The sequence below is a fragment of the Centruroides vittatus genome, unplaced genomic scaffold (genome assembly GCF_030686945.1).
Source record: "Centruroides vittatus isolate TY-2023 unplaced genomic scaffold, ASM3068694v2 scaffold_576, whole genome shotgun sequence".
NCBI classification, from domain to species: domain Eukaryota; kingdom Metazoa; phylum Arthropoda; class Arachnida; order Scorpiones; family Buthidae; genus Centruroides; species Centruroides vittatus.
The window spans coordinates 124,177-142,174 of NW_027122713.1; the positions used below are offsets into that span (position 1 = coordinate 124,177).

The 17,998-nt window shown below is 33.5% G+C and overlaps 1 protein-coding gene across 1 annotated transcript in view; it reads right to left on the minus strand.

Moving 5' to 3' along the window:
• The window catches only part of LOC136989439 (long-chain fatty acid transport protein 4-like), a 77,635-nt gene extending 60,347 nt beyond the window's left edge, over nt 1-17,288 (minus strand). The window contains exon 1 of the mRNA XM_067287587.1: nt 17,221-17,288. Within this exon, the coding sequence (XP_067143688.1) occupies nt 17,221-17,273 (53 nt within the window). The 5' untranslated portion in view covers nt 17,274-17,288. The remainder of the gene's footprint in view (nt 1-17,220) is intronic.
• Between the last annotated feature and the right edge of the window lie 710 nt (nt 17,289-17,998).

Genomic DNA, 17,998 nt, shown 5'->3' on the forward strand with positions numbered 1-17,998 from the left:
TTCACCCCTCTTAAAGTAATGCTTGATACATTGCGAGAATGTTAACTATCAATTGTAACATTATAAATAGCCTCAGAATAAAGTAGGACACGATGAAGAAACGGAATGAAACAATTTCAAATATCATAATTTTTTTTTATTTATATAAAGTATTATTTTATGAAGAAGCCAGGGCTTCTTCATAAAAATAAAATTAACTGTTTGAGGCACTTAACTGAGGTTACAATATATTTTTAAAATGAGGCAGAAGCATTGAAAATTTTAAAATAAATTTGACAAGAATGGAGGCCTGTGGCCGGATAGAACCATTGAAGACTAGTGGTTGGTCGTGGATTCGCACCTCACCAACGTGGCGTTTTCCTAGTTTTCTTCATGTTTGTAACATCTAAATAGGGGCCAGTTTCCTTTCCACCTTGGCAGATCGTCCACGTGTCGCGTTGCCGTAAAGAAAAATGTTCTTAATAAACAGAAGTGTGATTATCTATAAAAATATCTTTGAGGCCCCATAAATGAGAGGCCCGCGCTAAATGTTTCGCGATAAGGCCTGATTTAGTTTGGTTTGATGAGATACAGCAAAGCAACGCGTAGGCAATCTGCCACGAGCGACTCCTCCTATGGGGAACTGACCGTTATTTAGGTATTAGACATGTAAAGAAAACCTGAAAAACTCCACGTCGGTGAGGTGCGAACCCACGACCATCAGTATTCAGGAGTTTTATTCCAAAACTGGTTTACAAAATGTGTGTAACGACTGTCGATAATGTGATGATTCTTATATAAGATGCAGGAGAATTACAGAAAACAAGTTTTATTTTAATAAATCCACTGAAAAGATCAAGGTCTTCTTGCGTGAATTTCCCTTGATTATAATTATAATTTCTATTTCTATGAAATAAAAGAGTGGACGATCTGTTTGGAATTCTTAATCAAGTGATCTTAAACACAATTATTATTAATTAATTATGGCGTGGCATACATTTACTCGTATTTTTGAAATTTTAAACACTATCTCTAGTGATGTATCCAGGAAATTAAGTTTGTGTTATACTTAAACCCCCCCATCAAAGATACTAGTGTAAAAATTATTCGTGTCTTAAATATTTAAGCAAGGGGGATCAATTCCCTGCACCGAGTCCCAAAGTTTCTATTCATGGCCCTGATATTTATCATTGCAACTTTTACGCAGTAAAAGTCACTCCTTTTTTATTTCTTTGAGTTTTGCCCGGATTTGTGCCTTGAGCAGGCATGGCCGAACTCACGATTGGATAAAAAAAAACCCTGTTTATGCTATGGCTTGTTATAACTACACGAAGCCCAGGCGAATTTGAATTAGGGATCCCATGTAGTGTTGACTTCAGACATTTTTCTTCGAGGAATCGGTTTGGAGCCCCTGTTGGTGAGGGCCCCAGGAAGTTTCCCTTTTTGCCTGTAGGATAACGCGCCACTAGCACAGGGAGGAAAGTGTAAAAAAAATCCCTCGGATTCCTCAGAGTTTTCTCGTGGTTAGAACACGAAATTCGGCTAACACGGAACAATACCCTAAAAAATTCAGCCTAAATTGAATTAATTAAAATAGGCCTATTTTTCAAGTATGAATTTACCTTATCGACAAAAAAATCAGAACAAAAATTTATTTCAAATGGAATTCTCAATGCGCTCCAAAATGGCGTTAATTTTCAAACTCTTTTAATACAGGGGCGGAACCTGGACTTAAATGCAACAGAACTGACATTTAGTTTAATAATGGAAATTTATATTCAAGTCAAGCGTAAAATTAGTGAAAATACAGTTGAAATCACTATTATAATTGTGAAGAAATGACACGTCACAACAAAATTACTTGTGTGTTAAATATGTCCTTATTTGTTTCGTCTATTTTTATTCATTCCACTTAATTAATGGAGTTAGTGTTTACTGGAGCTAGATATTCATTAAAATATTTACAATATATTAAATATATATATATAATATGGCAGGAATGATTACAAGAGAGTAAAGAATTTGTAGTTCGCGATCTACCGGTTGCGTTTAAAACGAAATTTCTTCCATAAATAAATGCAGTTTGTTATTCACAAACACATAATTTATTTATTTTTTTTAATTTACAAAGTAAATAAATTTGTATATTCCTAACGACAGCAAAAAGACTTAACTGAAATATAAATGATTTACTCCCCAACCTTGAAAAAACTTTCGTGACAAACGACACGCGATTCGAATGTAGTTTATTTGGCATTAAGCCAAAGGTAAGAAATTCGGTTGGCATAAATAATTTTCAATTGTAATCATAAAACGTTATAATGTCCGAAATGTAAGATTGAAGGATATTTCAAACGATACCGAATTAATTTATGTAATAATTATGGCCCAAGTCGTTTAACCGCATGTTCCGGATGCAGTTGTGAACACGAATCGTAAACTGAGTACGTAACACGTAACGAGTTGCTCAACATTCTCGGCAACATTTAAAATTTTGGTGGCTCCATCTGTTATCCTATTTTATTTTTAAAACTTCTTTATATATTTAACTATTATCAAATGGCAAAAAGATTTATTTTGTGGGTAGGAATGGGTTTTATAAAAAAATTTTAAATTGTAATAACGGGTAAAATCGTCACTAAATCAGACCCTACTCGAGATATGACACGATTCCCTTTATCTTCCCACCCCTCGACCTTTAATCACAAAATTTAATAGCACCAATCCCTTAATACACAGAATTTCAGAAAATTTCAGTAAAAAGCTTCAAAGAGGGTGAACAAAATCGCCCCCCTCTCACATCCACCCACAGGAACACAAACACCCATACATACAGGGAGGAAAAAACCCAGTTTTTTTTTTTTTTTTACATTTCTCGACGTTTCGATGTCCTCTTAGTCCAAAAATGCAAAAATTTTGGACTCATTTTTGACCGATCGCCATACTTTCCCTCTGTTAAATATAACAGCCAAGAAAGTGAAATAATATAACGTCAGTTTAGTCTTTGGCATGGTTAACTGACACATAGGCCACTCTATACTAAAATATGGCGTACAAAATTATTTGTAATTTGACATCGCCAATACATCACGATGAATCACATTACAGGACGAATATTTACATTACAAGTTATAAATCTTTTATAATTAACAAATCTATGATTTATTTATTTATTATTTATTTACATAATTTAAAAATAAACTTAGTTATTAAGTTATTAGCATTTGCAAATTTTAATAAAATGTCATCCCTACCCTCGAAATAAAGCTTTTTATATATTTTTAACTATTATAAAATGGCAAAGTGTTTTTAATAACAAAATATAACAACGGATGGCGCCACCAAATGTTACCGGTAAAGTTGAGCAATTCTGCTGGATGTTTTTATATTTCCTATAATTCTACAGCATTTATAATTATTTTCCTTGTCCCATTGTCGGTCAGGAAGTGACTATAATAGGATAGTCACAGAGGGTAATCTGCACCAGAAATATTAAGCAGTTGACACCAAAAAGTCTTTCCTGTCCGCTTTAGACAGGTTTCCACTCCGTATTATTATTTTATGTAGAAAATTCATTTCGTTCGGGCATTTATTTCTTGTTAGGCAAATTAATATTTATATTTATATTTTTCAAACTTAAAAAAACGCAGTTTACACTTAAACTTTATGCAAATACAACAACACAACCTATCTAAGAAAGACCTCTACAGAACGGAAAATAAGTCTCTGAACAGAACAATTTTTTTATATAATAGACGGGAACTTGTCTAAGGCGGAAACAGATTATTTAAAAGTCGATTCTACAAGAGCCTGTGTAACGTGAAACTTTTGGGCTTAACAGCAGCTAAATTCTAAATGATAATTAATGCTATAGACCACGATCGATTCGGCAAGATAAATACAATTTATGATATGGTAAAACCTGTGTAAACCGGATTCGCACCGTACCGAATATTTTTCCCCCGGTTTGGCAGGTTTACGTTTTGAACAAGTTTCTTTTAACGCAGAAAATTGGTCAGTTTCGAAGAATTTTTTTCGTTTAGGCAGGTTTACGTTTTAAACAGGTTTTACTGTATTTATTGAATATACAGTATATTAATTTATTTTTTAAGCGTACAGTATTAGTTATTTTGTAATAGATAAAAATTATTTTTAAATTATCTGTTGTTTTCTGTCGCACCATTTTGACGTAACATTGTAATACATCTATTGTAATAAATCTATTGTAATCATAATAGAATAGATTGGATTATGCAAGAATTTAAAAGGATGTAACAAACTAATAAAGTGCTTCCCTCTATGAAGTAAATTTAGAATTTCTACTATAATTTGAAATAACTTTATAATGTTAAACAGGGTTAGTTACACTTTAGTTCAGTTTACCGCCACCAGGATCATTTTCGCACTGCCTAACTAGTGTCAATCTCTGTTCAATTTTAAATGATTAATTAATAAAACTGTTTAATGTAATGAAAAATAAAAATAGCTAAAACTCACTATATTTAACCACTTTCGTACATTTTGTATCTGCGCACGCTGCTGCACTCTTCCGATTTGTTTACGCACGCAATCCGTCTGAAGATGATACAACTTCACTTCATTAAGACTGAAAAACCTTCAAAAACATTAATTTAATGAACCCGGGATCTTTAGTGTACCAGCCCACCAGTAGCCGAGTGGATAAACCACTGAACACTGGTAGTTGGTAGTGGGTTCGCGCCTAGCCAACGGACTGAAGTTTTCCGGGGTCTTCACGTTTGCAACATCAAATAAGGATCAATTTCCCATAAAAGTCCTCCCGGGAGGCATCTCCTCGGCAGACCAGTGTTCAGTGGTTTTTATCCACTGGTCACTGGTGGGTACATCATTTAGAGAATCAACACCTGGAAAGAGGGAAGGTCCACCACAACTCCCTTGTCAATATATAATTGGCTGGGGATAATAATCCACAATTTCTTTGAACTTCAAACCCCCCACCGACCACCGAACCACCAACGAAACCGTCACCATACCACTCGCCCATGAGGCTCCAGATTCACCTATTACCGTCCATTGCTATCGTACTTAATTACTATCTAAACCCTCCAAATTATATTGTCACCGCCTCCCCGGCACCTCTCTCGCACGGCGTGGGAGAAGTCGGGTGGCATTGATAAATGGTTATGACGAGACATCCTTATTCAACAAATCATAGAGACTGCGGAGATTGAACCCATTTATTTTAAGGCCCAAATTGGAGAATTACAGAGACGAGATACAAAATGGAATTCTATAATTCAGAAGATAAAACTCTCCTAGACCTAAATTTGAGAAAAACTTTTTAGATGAGGAGGGAGCCCCCTATAAGTTAAACCTACTAGCCAGGGAGAACCACTAGAACAATTAGTTATACCGTCCGTCTTGATCCCATATATATTACGTATTTATCACGATACTCCTATGGAGGTCATTTAGGAGCGCAAAAGATGCAACAGAAACTCGATCGTTATCTTTTTGGCCAACAATAAACAAGGACATTGTCAAAGTTGTCAACGATGTGCTCTACAACAGTGGCGTGCCGTGACATTTGATGATAGGGAAGCTGTGTTTCTGTGAGAAGCCGACTTCCAGGGGCAATCAGTTAATTGCGCGTCAGTGATGATCTTGGTTCCATTCCGGCTCTTTCAGCAGGGTTTTATTTGTGTCCCCAATTCCCCAATCTCTTAATTATTTAACTATTGTACTTCTTAAGTAGAAATAAGTTGAAACTGGTTACTTTGTACTTGAATATTTGTAGTCTTGGGAAAAAGTGGAAAGACAAATTTTTATGACTACGGATATATAAATCATAAATTTAAGGAAAATAAATTCTAGAGCTTTTTTTGTACCTTATGAATCTTTCATTAAATTTAGTTGTAAATGATGCTGCCAAAGTAATAGTTAATTTTTTAACATTGTACAAGATTTGTACACTTTTTTTCTACATTTCCTTATAGATGAGACATACGAAATCGTAATATCACCGGTTTAACATTGAAATCCGTAAGTAATGTAAGGTGGGAGAGCAGAATAAAAATATCAAATATTTTAATGGATTTTTTAAAACTCCTGTCAACTATACAGAACTAGCATAAAAACATCATACCAGTAAATTCTTATCGGTTGGGTTAAGTTATAAATCTACTCATGATTCACATAATCGGGCGAGGGCGGCTAACAGCCTAGGACCGGTCCTGGATAGAATTGGAAGCGTTATATGTGTGTAGCTTCCACCAACTAAACGGGGTAAGGTTGGTGCTCTGTAAAGCGCATGCGCGAATGAGTATAATCTGGCTGTTTGGAAGCTGACAATACAGCGCTTCCATTCCGCCACTAATATTCGAATATACAATAGCAATCTTATCTTTTTTTTCACATGTAGTATAGAAATTTGTAATAAGATACATAATACGGTTATAATAAAATATTAATTTTAATTATATGAAAATAATCGCACAATCTATTTATTTTTTAGAAAATACAAGGGAAGCGGCGCTTCCACCGCTTCCAATGACGGCACGCCACTGCTCTACAAAAAAGGCGGCTAAACGAAAAGAAGCTAAACTAAAATTATTTACTCCCTTGACGCACCAATTTGAACGAACTACTATGGACATCATAGGTCCTTTACCCATCACAATGGATGGAAATAAATATATATTAGTCTTCGTAGACCATTTTAGTCGATACGCCGAAGGTACCGAATATTCACAGTAAAACATCGCTAAAGTCTTTGTTACCAACATTGTCTTAAGACACACTACACCTATTCAACTTCTTACAGATCTGCTCAAACCTGATATCCAAATGTTTAAGGAGGTATGCGAATTACTCCACATTAAGAAACTTCGTGTGACTGGAGGGTCGGCACCTCTTTGGTGCCTCGTCAGGACTGACACCACTGTGTCTCGTGCGACACGGAAGCAGCAGCAGTGAAATTGTTTTGGTTAGAAAGTAGGTCACGCGAGTGGCCGCGTATGGCGCGATCGGATTCGCATGGAGGCGAGTGAGACAGCGTTGGAAGCAAGACACTCAGATACTAGGTTAACAAAACAAATCCCCATTTATTTTTTGTTCTAGATCTATAAGCTAACGGTAGCAAGACAATTAGACATTGGATATGAGAGTGACATGGACACGTTTCGCGCGAGAGAGTTTACATGAAATTGTGCGTTGTTATAAATACCTGGAATCAGGAGAAAGCAGCTTGTATACGAGATGATCGTTCGACTGTCCTTAGAGTATTTTATACTTGAGAGTTCGGAGCACACCGGGAACAGCTCAAAGAAAGGTGACAGTCGAACGATCATCCGGGACAGGAGTAGGAATTTTCCTTGGGTAGAGGACGTGACGGAGACTCTGGAGACGATAATCCGTTATCGGCAGGAGATCGTATTTAGTGTTCCTATAGAGACACGGTGTTCTATATCCGTGGTGAAACAGGCGACGACTGCCAGGTTATAAGGTTAATGACTTTATAGGCCTGTTTCTTTTTGGTAAGGCATTCTTGTGTTTACAATGTACCATAGTAGTATTGAATAGACAATGCCTTAACTTGCTTGGCTCAACAAAAGAGTTTGCTCCACCGAAGTTTGAAACTTGGACACACTTCAAGAAATGTTTAGTTGAACTGTACCCTGCTGCTTAACGAAGAATTATGAAATCTAGAACTTGAAATTCTTGTCATTTTATTGATTTCCGTTTTATAACTGCAGAACAAAGATTACAGAAACTCTTAAAAGTCATGCCAGAAAGCACTGGAAGGATTTCTACGGGAAGCTTGTCCTCTATTTAGGTGAGACACGTGAAGAAAATTCCGCGAGTTCAGCCAAAACCGAAGTCAATTGCCAGTATTCAGTAATTTCTTCAGTAGTTTTCTCTTATTCCTACAAACACAGTAAAACCTGTTTAAAACGGAATGCAACAGAATGCTTTCAGAATTTTTCCATTTTGGCATGTTTTCGTTTGTAGATGATCCATTTTAGACAAGTAGACGAAATGGAAGTGTCAATGATGAGCCTCTGCTTACAAAAATGTCACGTGCATATCATTTATAATGCAATACCAATAGAGATATTGAGGGAAGTTGTAGGAAAATCGTAGTGTAAACCGGCTTCAATTTTTAGTTTCGTTATTAATACTATAGATTTAAGTTTCCGTAAGCAATTACAATTTTTAATATCTTTAATTCAATTAATGCTCTCAATAGCAAGATCCAAGTCAGTATCTATAAGAATAGTAATATTGTATAACATTATATCATCTTTTTCTTTAAATCACTAAGTTCAACGTCACACCTTTATCTTCTCTTTCTAAAGATTTGATAGATTAACTATTAATGGACGAGAAATTATAAAAGAACGTTTTACTTTATTGTGACACACGCAAATACTCTATAAAAATGTAATTGAATAAATGTTAATAATAATTGTACGTTTCTATTGCGTGACCATGAAAAATTCTGTTTCGAGAGCTACAAAGAAAATGAATCCAACTAAAATTCTATAAAAAGACTGCATTCGGAGAGAGACAATAGAATTTCTACTTTAATAAATAATTGCAAATGCTTATTCAATAGTATTTTTTCGTGTGAGGTCTGTTACGAATACAAAGTTCCGTATCTCACCGTCCGGCCGCCCCTATTGTGGACCTGGACGAACCCACGACGGTAATGGAAAAGATCCTCTTAGTGCCACCGACAGCCAAGTGGATAAAACCAATGAACACTATTATTTGGTCGCGGGTTCGCGCCTCACCAATAGGAAGTCTTCTTCGCGTGACTGACACAAATAGGTGACAGCTTCTTATAAAAAGTCTTTCTGAATAGCACTACCTTCTTGGCAGATCGCCCAAGTGTTGCGTTGCCTTATCCCATTGATCGAATCCTATATTTTACAAATGTGCTGACCGAATCGATTTCGTTTTATTCTTATACGGCATCACGACACATGGGCGATCTGCCGAAGGGTCTTCAGTGAGAAACTAGTCCCTATTTAGATGTTCCTGACGTGAAGATAATCCAAAACACACGTGGCTAGCCCACTCCTTTAATGAAACATAAAAAGTTCATATACCTGTCGCGTATATTTAAGGGAAACATCCCATTATATATATATATATATATCTACTTTGTTATTAAAGATACGCCCCAATACCATTTTACTACAAGAAACACGATTGACAACTATAAATTAATCTTTCTATTAATCGTAATCGTTCTGCAATGGCTTACTTAAGGATATTTTTTCTGAATTTCACAAAATAAAAATAACTTTAACCCAAATTTTAGAACAGACAAACTGCTGATAAGCCTACTTAACTTTTACTTCCTTACTACAAATGTATCGAGTATTTTAAAGGCCAAATATTTAGTTTTTTTGATATCCTTACCAATTTCCCCCTCCCTTTATTTTAAACTCTCCTCCCCTGTTGGCACTAAGAGGGCCTGTTTTTAACATGCCCATTATGGGTTAGACCAGGTCCACAATGGGGCGTCTGGCTGGTGAGGGAGGGGCCCGACGTATCCAGATGGACCACCTCCCGAAAAAATCCTGGGGTTTTTCGACCCGTCCGTGTTCAATCCCGGGTTCCCCAGAGTGGTAAGCTGCCATGTTAATCATTCGGCCATCCGGCCTAATTTACTGGATTTTATTCGAATAAATTAAAAGTTTTTTAAAGAAATCAGCTTGGTTTAAATTAAATAATTTAAAAATAAATTCGATAATATATATGTTAAACAGCTGTTTAAGGTATATATTTATAGGGTGATCACCAGGACAAGATTTACGTATAAGCTAAACAAGTTACAGTTTAAGGCCTCATGTTATGACGACATAAATTTAAAACAGTGAGGTCCTAAACTATTATTATTATTTAATACAAGGTAAGGGCTTCTTATTTATTAAAGCTTATGATTACAAGTCTAAATCCGGTCGTGGAAATCATAAATTAAGTTATAACTAGTAAAATATCTACGTTAAATTTATGTATAGATTCTAAAATTGAATTTATATTGCCTAATTTAAGCCAAGAATTGTTTACTAATATTTTGACCGTTAGGTATAAATTTTATTAGAGAAATACTTCAATTTCTTCAAAATCCTTGAAACAAAATGGTGCCCATTAAAGCATTCTGCATGTAAATGGCGCCGGTTAATTAGATAAATTATTAAAAGTCATGACCTTTCTGTAATAAATAAAATCTTTAAAATTATATTTTTAAAAAATCCAAATTTTTACTGTTTATATAAGATAGAAGTCAACCTTGACACCAACACTACACTACCATTATCAAAGGAGTATCATTATTATTTATATTGAAAATTAAATGTTTATGAGAATCTACCGAGAGAAAATAAATATAATTTTAGGCTAAGTAAAGAATAAACATTTATAAAAATACAAAAAAAGCTGTATAAATGAAAAATATTTTGTATAATTTACATAAAAGTCTACCAGGAAAATATCTGTCAGGAATTAATTGCTAATTTTCAACATTTATATAAGTATTTTATAAAAGTTATAAAGAAAATTATAAAGACATGATGATGATGATTATAAGATAATGTCCATGTACAATTTTAAACGTAACTTTGTGGATGTATACGCGATAGAAACGTCATGCAAACGGAATAAAAAGACTTAATTTCTAAAGTTTAAAATTAGTTTTAATTTATTTTTAGATATTTAACAGATTAAAAATGGCTTTGATAGAAGAAAAGTTTAATTGTATGCTGTGACTCGAAAAGTGAGTTGGATTGGATTGATGGAATAAGGCAATGCAACACGTGGGCCATCTGCCAAGTGGGAGGTGACTCGCGGGAGAATTTTCTACGGAAAACTGGCCTCTTTATAAGTATTAAGGGGACCACACACGTTCAGGAAATCCTTTGAGGAATAACTGTGCAGGCCTGGCCTTGAGGAATTCCTGTTAGACACGTAAAGCCGGAAAAATCCACGTGACTAGTTCGTTCACCAACGTAAAAACTGGGCCCTATTTCTAAACTAAACTGGGCCCAGTTTTTCAGTGAACACTAGTAATTGGTTGCGGATTCGCGACCAACTACGTGTTTTATGAGGAAAAGAAAGTCTTCCTCATAAAAATATCTGGTTATTTTAATAAAAATAAACAAACACAATTTAATAAATATAATTAAATTTAATTATATTTATTTTTATTAAGTTGCGTTTGTAGATTAATATTTTATGCAATATGTAATTGAATTTAATTATATTTTGCATAAAATATTAATCTTCATTAATTAATTAATTTTCTAGAATACTTCCTCAATTAATATATTTGATTGATTGATTTATTTTTAAACAAAAATGCATACAAAACAACATCCAAATAACGGCCATTTTTATATTCACGTCAGAGACCACTTTTTAAAGGTTTGGCTGTATATAAAAATATGTTTTGTTCGATATCGGGCCCTCTTATAAGGAGCCAGCAAGACAATTTGGACTGGGCTTCAGAAACACTTCTTATATTATATGCCTTGTATATCAAAAGTATGTTTTTTTAATAACTTTATTTATTTATTTTTAATATACTGCAGGCCTTTATGAGGCCTGCGGTATATTAAAAAGAGCCTTCAATACATTATAGAGACTCAGAGGTCAACAGGCTCAGATCTCTCATTTGTAGGACGTCCAGATAATGATGCCCGTAGAGCCGGATTCCAGACAAAGTGGGGCCTCAAAATTTTAATTTTTGCTGTAAGAAACTTGATACGAAATTAATATAAGTTAGTTTCTTTTTAACAAGCGATAAAAATTTATTTTTTATTGATTTTATTCATAAATTTTTTATGTCTTTCGGAGAAAAGTAGAGGCTGTAACCTTTTCCCTCTACCAGTCACGAATGCGAGGCCCTACAGTAGGGCCCCACGTTTGAGACTAGTTCGTGCCCCCATTTCATCTCTCTTATCACCTGATAATTTTTATACGTAAAATAAATTCGTGGCTTTTGGGTTATTTGCCACATTTAAACAGGTTTGGATTTAAGTTTATAAATGGGAAATTTATATATTTTGCATTCTGCATATTAATTTTCTGTAATAATACCGATTAACAAATCCTAGAAAAAATTTTGTACATGTGCCGTGGGTAAGTGTACAAAACTTTTTCCATTGAGACAGGTTTCCGCTTTATTCAGGTTCTGTTTTTCTCAAAATGGGAATGGTCAGAGAATACACGACGCGTTACTCGGATGGATCATCGAACCAATTACCGTAAAATCGTCATTAAAAACTAAAACCACCAAAATTACAAGAAGCTACAAAACAATCGCTACAAGAAGCTTGTACATTACAAACAGCTACAAAATTATCATTACAAGAAGTCACCTTCATGGCTTGTAATGATTTTACATCTTGTAATGCACAGCTTCTTTTTATAAATATGCGTTAATATATACACTTATAATTATGAATTAATTAGATATTGAAGTTTATCAAAGATAAATTATTTTTTGTATAGACGATAATCTAAATATGTTTATAATTTGCATAAAAACCTGCAAGGACACACAATATATAGATGAATAAATATTTCTTTAATGAAAATTTACATTCTAAGCATAAAATTCCAGTGGCGTAGCGAGGGGGACAAAGGGGTGTATCATGCACTGGGCGTCACTCGCAGAGGGACGTTCAAATGGTCTCCAAGGCAAACTATATGTGTTTCTGGAGGGGGAGGGGGCGCCAATAAAGTGTCGTGCCTCGGGCGCCAGTTATGTTCGCTATGCCACTGTAAAATTCTTCATGAAAATGAATTTAAAAACGAGATAGGACCAAAAAAAATTTTAATATTGAAGAATATATCCGCTGATAACGCTTGTAGTGATATCGGACCTCCTCGTCCTCCCTCACTTGCGGTTTTGTCGAAAAGGGTGCAATCCACTTGCACGCGGTAATAAAGGGTTGTAAAAATAAATAATAAATATAGAAAAGAACCATAAAAAGAAGGGAGAAAAGGCGGGAAGAGAGACAGGGAGAGGAGTTCGGGACATGGGAGAGAGAGGAAAGGCGAAGTGGTGGTCCCTGAGTGTAGAATAAAGTCTTTTGTGTAGAAATATCTGACTGTTTTAATTTTGTGTGACGAACCGACGGGGCGAAATCCGCTGATTCAGAACGGGTCCCTACAACGCTTAAAAATTGTAAATGAATATAAATTTGCATATTTTTCGCGTGATCTAGTGGGGGTTTTCGGGTTTTCTTCACCTGTCCAACATTTAAACATGAGCCAGTTTCTCGTATAAAAGTCCTTCCTCGTGGCACCACTCCTTGACAGATCGTCCGTGTGTCGTGTTGCCTTCTTTCATCACTGTTCCACTCCAGAAATACAGGTATTATCAGGAGTAACTAAATAAGGCGTGTAACTTTTGTAAAGTAACGCACAATCGTAAAAAAATTTACACGTATATCAGACTAATGACTGTATAATTTTACAAATTCTGAACAAATTACTTGCAGTAGTTTTCAAGAAAAAAAATCCGAAAAGTAAAGAAGCAATGTATGATAACCAGTAAGGCATAATCAAAATAAGGAGTTTAAAGTTTATCAAGTAAGGCATAAGCATAAAAAATTTGCATATATATATTATAGGAGATGCTGTATAACTTTACAAAATTTTATTGAATTAGGCTCAGTTGTTTTTAAGAAAAAATTTCCTGAAATTTCGAGAGCGTTGTCTGTAGCGTTAACATTTCATCTCGCTTTACGACTCCAACTTGTGTGACCGGTATAAATTTTCTATTAGGAACGTATTTAATGTGTAAAATGCAGTATTTAGGTGACGTATTTTTAGTTAATTATCTCAGCGTGCGGTATTATAAATTGGAAATTATTTCTTGAACTTAACTTTGAGTTATGCCATTGAACAATGGAAAGTAGAAAGGCTCGCTTTACGACGGGTTTCCAAAACCTAATTACAAGCAACACGTACTATTCAAAATAATGAAATTTAATATTTAATACTTAAAACATATTTTCAAAAATTGTAAAAATGTTCGTAAATAATGATTAAATCCGAATCAGTAATTTAAATATATTTTATTTGTTTATTTTTCTAAAATCAAATAAATTTTACCTTATTTTAGGTTACTTTTTTTCATTTATAAATTGCACTTATAAATTAATCATATAGACAGGAAATAATAAGGAAATTGCCTTATTGTCTATATGATTAATTTTATAACTAAAGAATTTATTGCATTATTCTTTAAACTTATAATATTTTCCTTTAGTAACTATTGTAAATTTTGCAATTTTTAATAAATTTTATGGATAATTTTTGACTAAAATTAGAAGTATTTTTCTTATATTTTCTTTAAAAAAGCCACGAAAATAACGATTTTAATGGAATTATTTACACATACAATTTCTAGACAAAAAATTAGAATATTCACCTTAGTGTACATTTTCTCATGAACAACAGAGTACAAAACTTTTTTTTGACCCTACATAAACAATGTATATGTATATTTATTATAACCATTAATCAGAAAAATTAACTCAAAAGCTCTTTTTTATGAATGGAAATGAAATGACAAATAGAATAACACTTTGACTGTGACAAAAAAAAATTAGAATATTAGCTAAATGTGGGTTAAATATAGGAAATATAGAATAAACTTAATATTTTGGTGTGTTGCCATAATCAGTGTTCGCAACCTATCGGGCATGGTGCTGATTATTGCTCTTAAAGCGATTTTGCATGACAATCCTTCTCGAGTTTCTCTCATCCCTCGCAGTCGTTGCTCCTTTACGTCCACATTTCTGGCGTTTATTAGATAAAACTTGAACACGGTTTTGTTGTTTTAGTACTCTAGAGACTGTTGGCTGCGAGCATTATACATATTTGTACGAGGCTATGATAACATCTTTAGTTCTGTCACTGATGTTGCGCTTACGCCCCATGTTGTACTGTTATACTGCTCCGCTCAGCAATACGGAAACTTGCATTACAATATAGCTTTTATGGGTGTTTGTTTGGCTGTTTTTGCTAATATTCTAATTTTTTTTTTTGTCATGGTCAAACTGTTATTCTATTTTTTTGTCATTTCATTTACATTTGTAACAAAAAAACGTTTGAGTTAATTTGTCTGATTAATAGGTATAATAAATATACATATACATTGTTTATGTAGTGTCGAAAAAGTTTCATACTCTGTGTTGTTCATGAGAAAATGTGCACTAAACTTTCAGTTAGGTGAATATTCTAATTTTTTGTCTAGAAGTTGTATATATAATTCTAAAACAAATACGAGAGCGTTATCGACAGACCAATTCCTAAATGAAAAGGCAATCTTATTTTATTTATTGAAAAATTCCGGAAAACTCCATGTTGGCCAGGGTCGAACCCACGACTGATTACCAGCGTTCGGTGGTTTCATCCGTCCACTGGTGGACTCATTTTTTTGTCAATTTTGATTATTTAAGAAAATATAAAACAAGTTTTCTAAAAAGGCCAGCCGTTCATAGGGTGCGAACCCGCGACTAACCAGTGGTTCTCAATATTTTTGAAGTCGGAGAACACTAAATTTTCATATATTTTTCCGCGGAACACTTACAATACATCAGCTTTAAAGCAGGGGTGGCAAACCTTTTTGAAATCAAGCGCACTCGGTCTAGTAGATGATGACATTGGTGTTTGATAATTACATTCCCATACGAAAATTATTTTACATCGTACTGGTTTTTCTTTTGCAACAATTTTTAATTGTATATTTGTTTTTTCGCGGAACACTTGAACTGGCTTCACGGAGCACCCATGTTCCGCGGACCATGGATTGAAAACCACTGAACTAAGCAACTGATGGGCGCCACAAAAATGAGTTTTCGTACAAAACTGGTAAGGAATAATGGAAAAAAATTCAAAAGAATTTAATTTTTTTTAATCTTTTTACTTTTGTTTTTAATTTTTAATTTAAGTTTGATTTAAAAAATAAATTTTAAATTTTATTTATTTATTTAATTATTTATTTTTAGAAAATGGACGGAAGTATTTTCTAGAACATTCAATTATTATTCAAATATTTTCCTTATAAAATATTTTATTTTGTAAGGGGAAAATATTTTCTTGGAATTTTCTAAAACAAAATTACACTAAGAAAATTTACCACAAAAATGGATAATTCGGTGTTAAATCGTAAGGAAAAAATACATTAAGCAACTTTCTTTATAAACCCACAAAAAATAAATAAATAATTTAAAAGAAAAAGGTAAAAATTTTTTGAATTTTTTTGACTCTCCTTTCCATTTTAAACTTTCTTTAATTATTCTGCGATATTAAATTTAGTAATTTGCATAATAATTCGCAATTTATTCATGTGTTTTTCTACTTTGTACAAGGCTATGATAATATCTTTAGTTCTGTCGTTTGATTTTTAATGAAAGGAACATTTAAAAATTATTAAGTTATCTTAAAAATCGCGATTTGCTGCATAAATATTCTCATTAACTGAAGGTTAACTTGTTTTTTTTTTAAATGTATTAAAACCAAAAATATTAACTAATTTTGATTTTTTATGTGTAACACATTTTTGATCAAGTTTTGAAAAAAAACCTGTTTATAAATATTTATATTATTTACAAGATTATTTTCTTAAATTTTAACTTTGAGGAAACAAAGTACATGTTGGGTCCTCCTAAAATCATGGTTCCAACAGATTCTTTTGTCCCTCTAGATGCGACAGCAAGACCCTAGCTGTCGCATAAGGTCCCAACCATGGCCTCAACTGACTACTCTTTAATAATAGCAACTGTGTAACACCTCTGAACAGCTGGAGCCTCAAGTGCTTAAAACGATCCTACGAAAACACAAAAATCAATATGACATTTTTGTGTATTCTCTTATATAAAACGCTAAATTTTTGGGTCCCATCTATATTCTGGACCCGGTATAATACCCGTGATGTTCCCTCTAATAGTGACTGTGATGTTTCCTGTAAATTCTAAACTCGGTATAATGACCGTAATGATCCCTCTACATCTTGGATCCAGTATAATGCCCCCTTTTTCCGGACCTCCCTCTAAATACATAATAATTTAATTAGTAATTAATAACATGCAAATTACAATTATAATGCACAATTTACATTAACAGTACAATACAGTATTTAAAATAAATCTGGCATGTACTGTACTTACGAACAAGTTCTCATAAAGTTAACAATAATTATCATCTATATAATAACAATAATAATAAGTAACTTACCTTCCAGGGAAATTTCTCCTGGGCCGAGAAACTCTTTGTGATGTCACGTCCATTTCGAATACAGAGAAGTAAAATGCAAACAAGAAAAACTAAGATGAAATACGAGACCTTGATTACTACGTAACGTCACGTGACGCCTGCCTACGACAGCGATTTCGATACTTCAACGTTTACGGAGGGGGAAGAAATAATTTCTAGGTCAATTTTTGGATCACGCTTCTGTTTATTTGAGTTTATTAAACTCTTGCTGTGTTTACTCGTCCATAAATTGTTTATATCCGAATTTTAAAAAAAAATTAAGTTTATAGATCAGCTGGAAATAAAACAAATGAACCGGAATAAACGAACTTTTAGTTTAAAAATTACGATTTTACATATTTTTGTGTAAAATATGACGAAATATAAAGAATAATTGATGGCAATATTCTTGGTTCGATAGTTGGCAGCTTAATTGAGTTTTCGCCAATTTTAGAGCATTTAAAATGAGCTAAAATCAAATTACTTCGATTATTTAGAAGGCATTTGGACCACTAATTTGGAAACGAAGGTCATTTCTAGAAAGCAAAGACGAATTATGCAAACAAAGGTGAAATATTCTGGTTTCAGCAATTATATAAGATTGCAGCATCGCGTGATGAATTTTGATGACGTCCTTCGATTGAAAATACTAACGAACAATGAAAAGTCCAATTAGAGTGAATGTTGGCAAATATTTATTAGAAAATATTGCATGAACTTTTAAAAATTTCCATGATGTAATTAAAACAATGACAGTTAC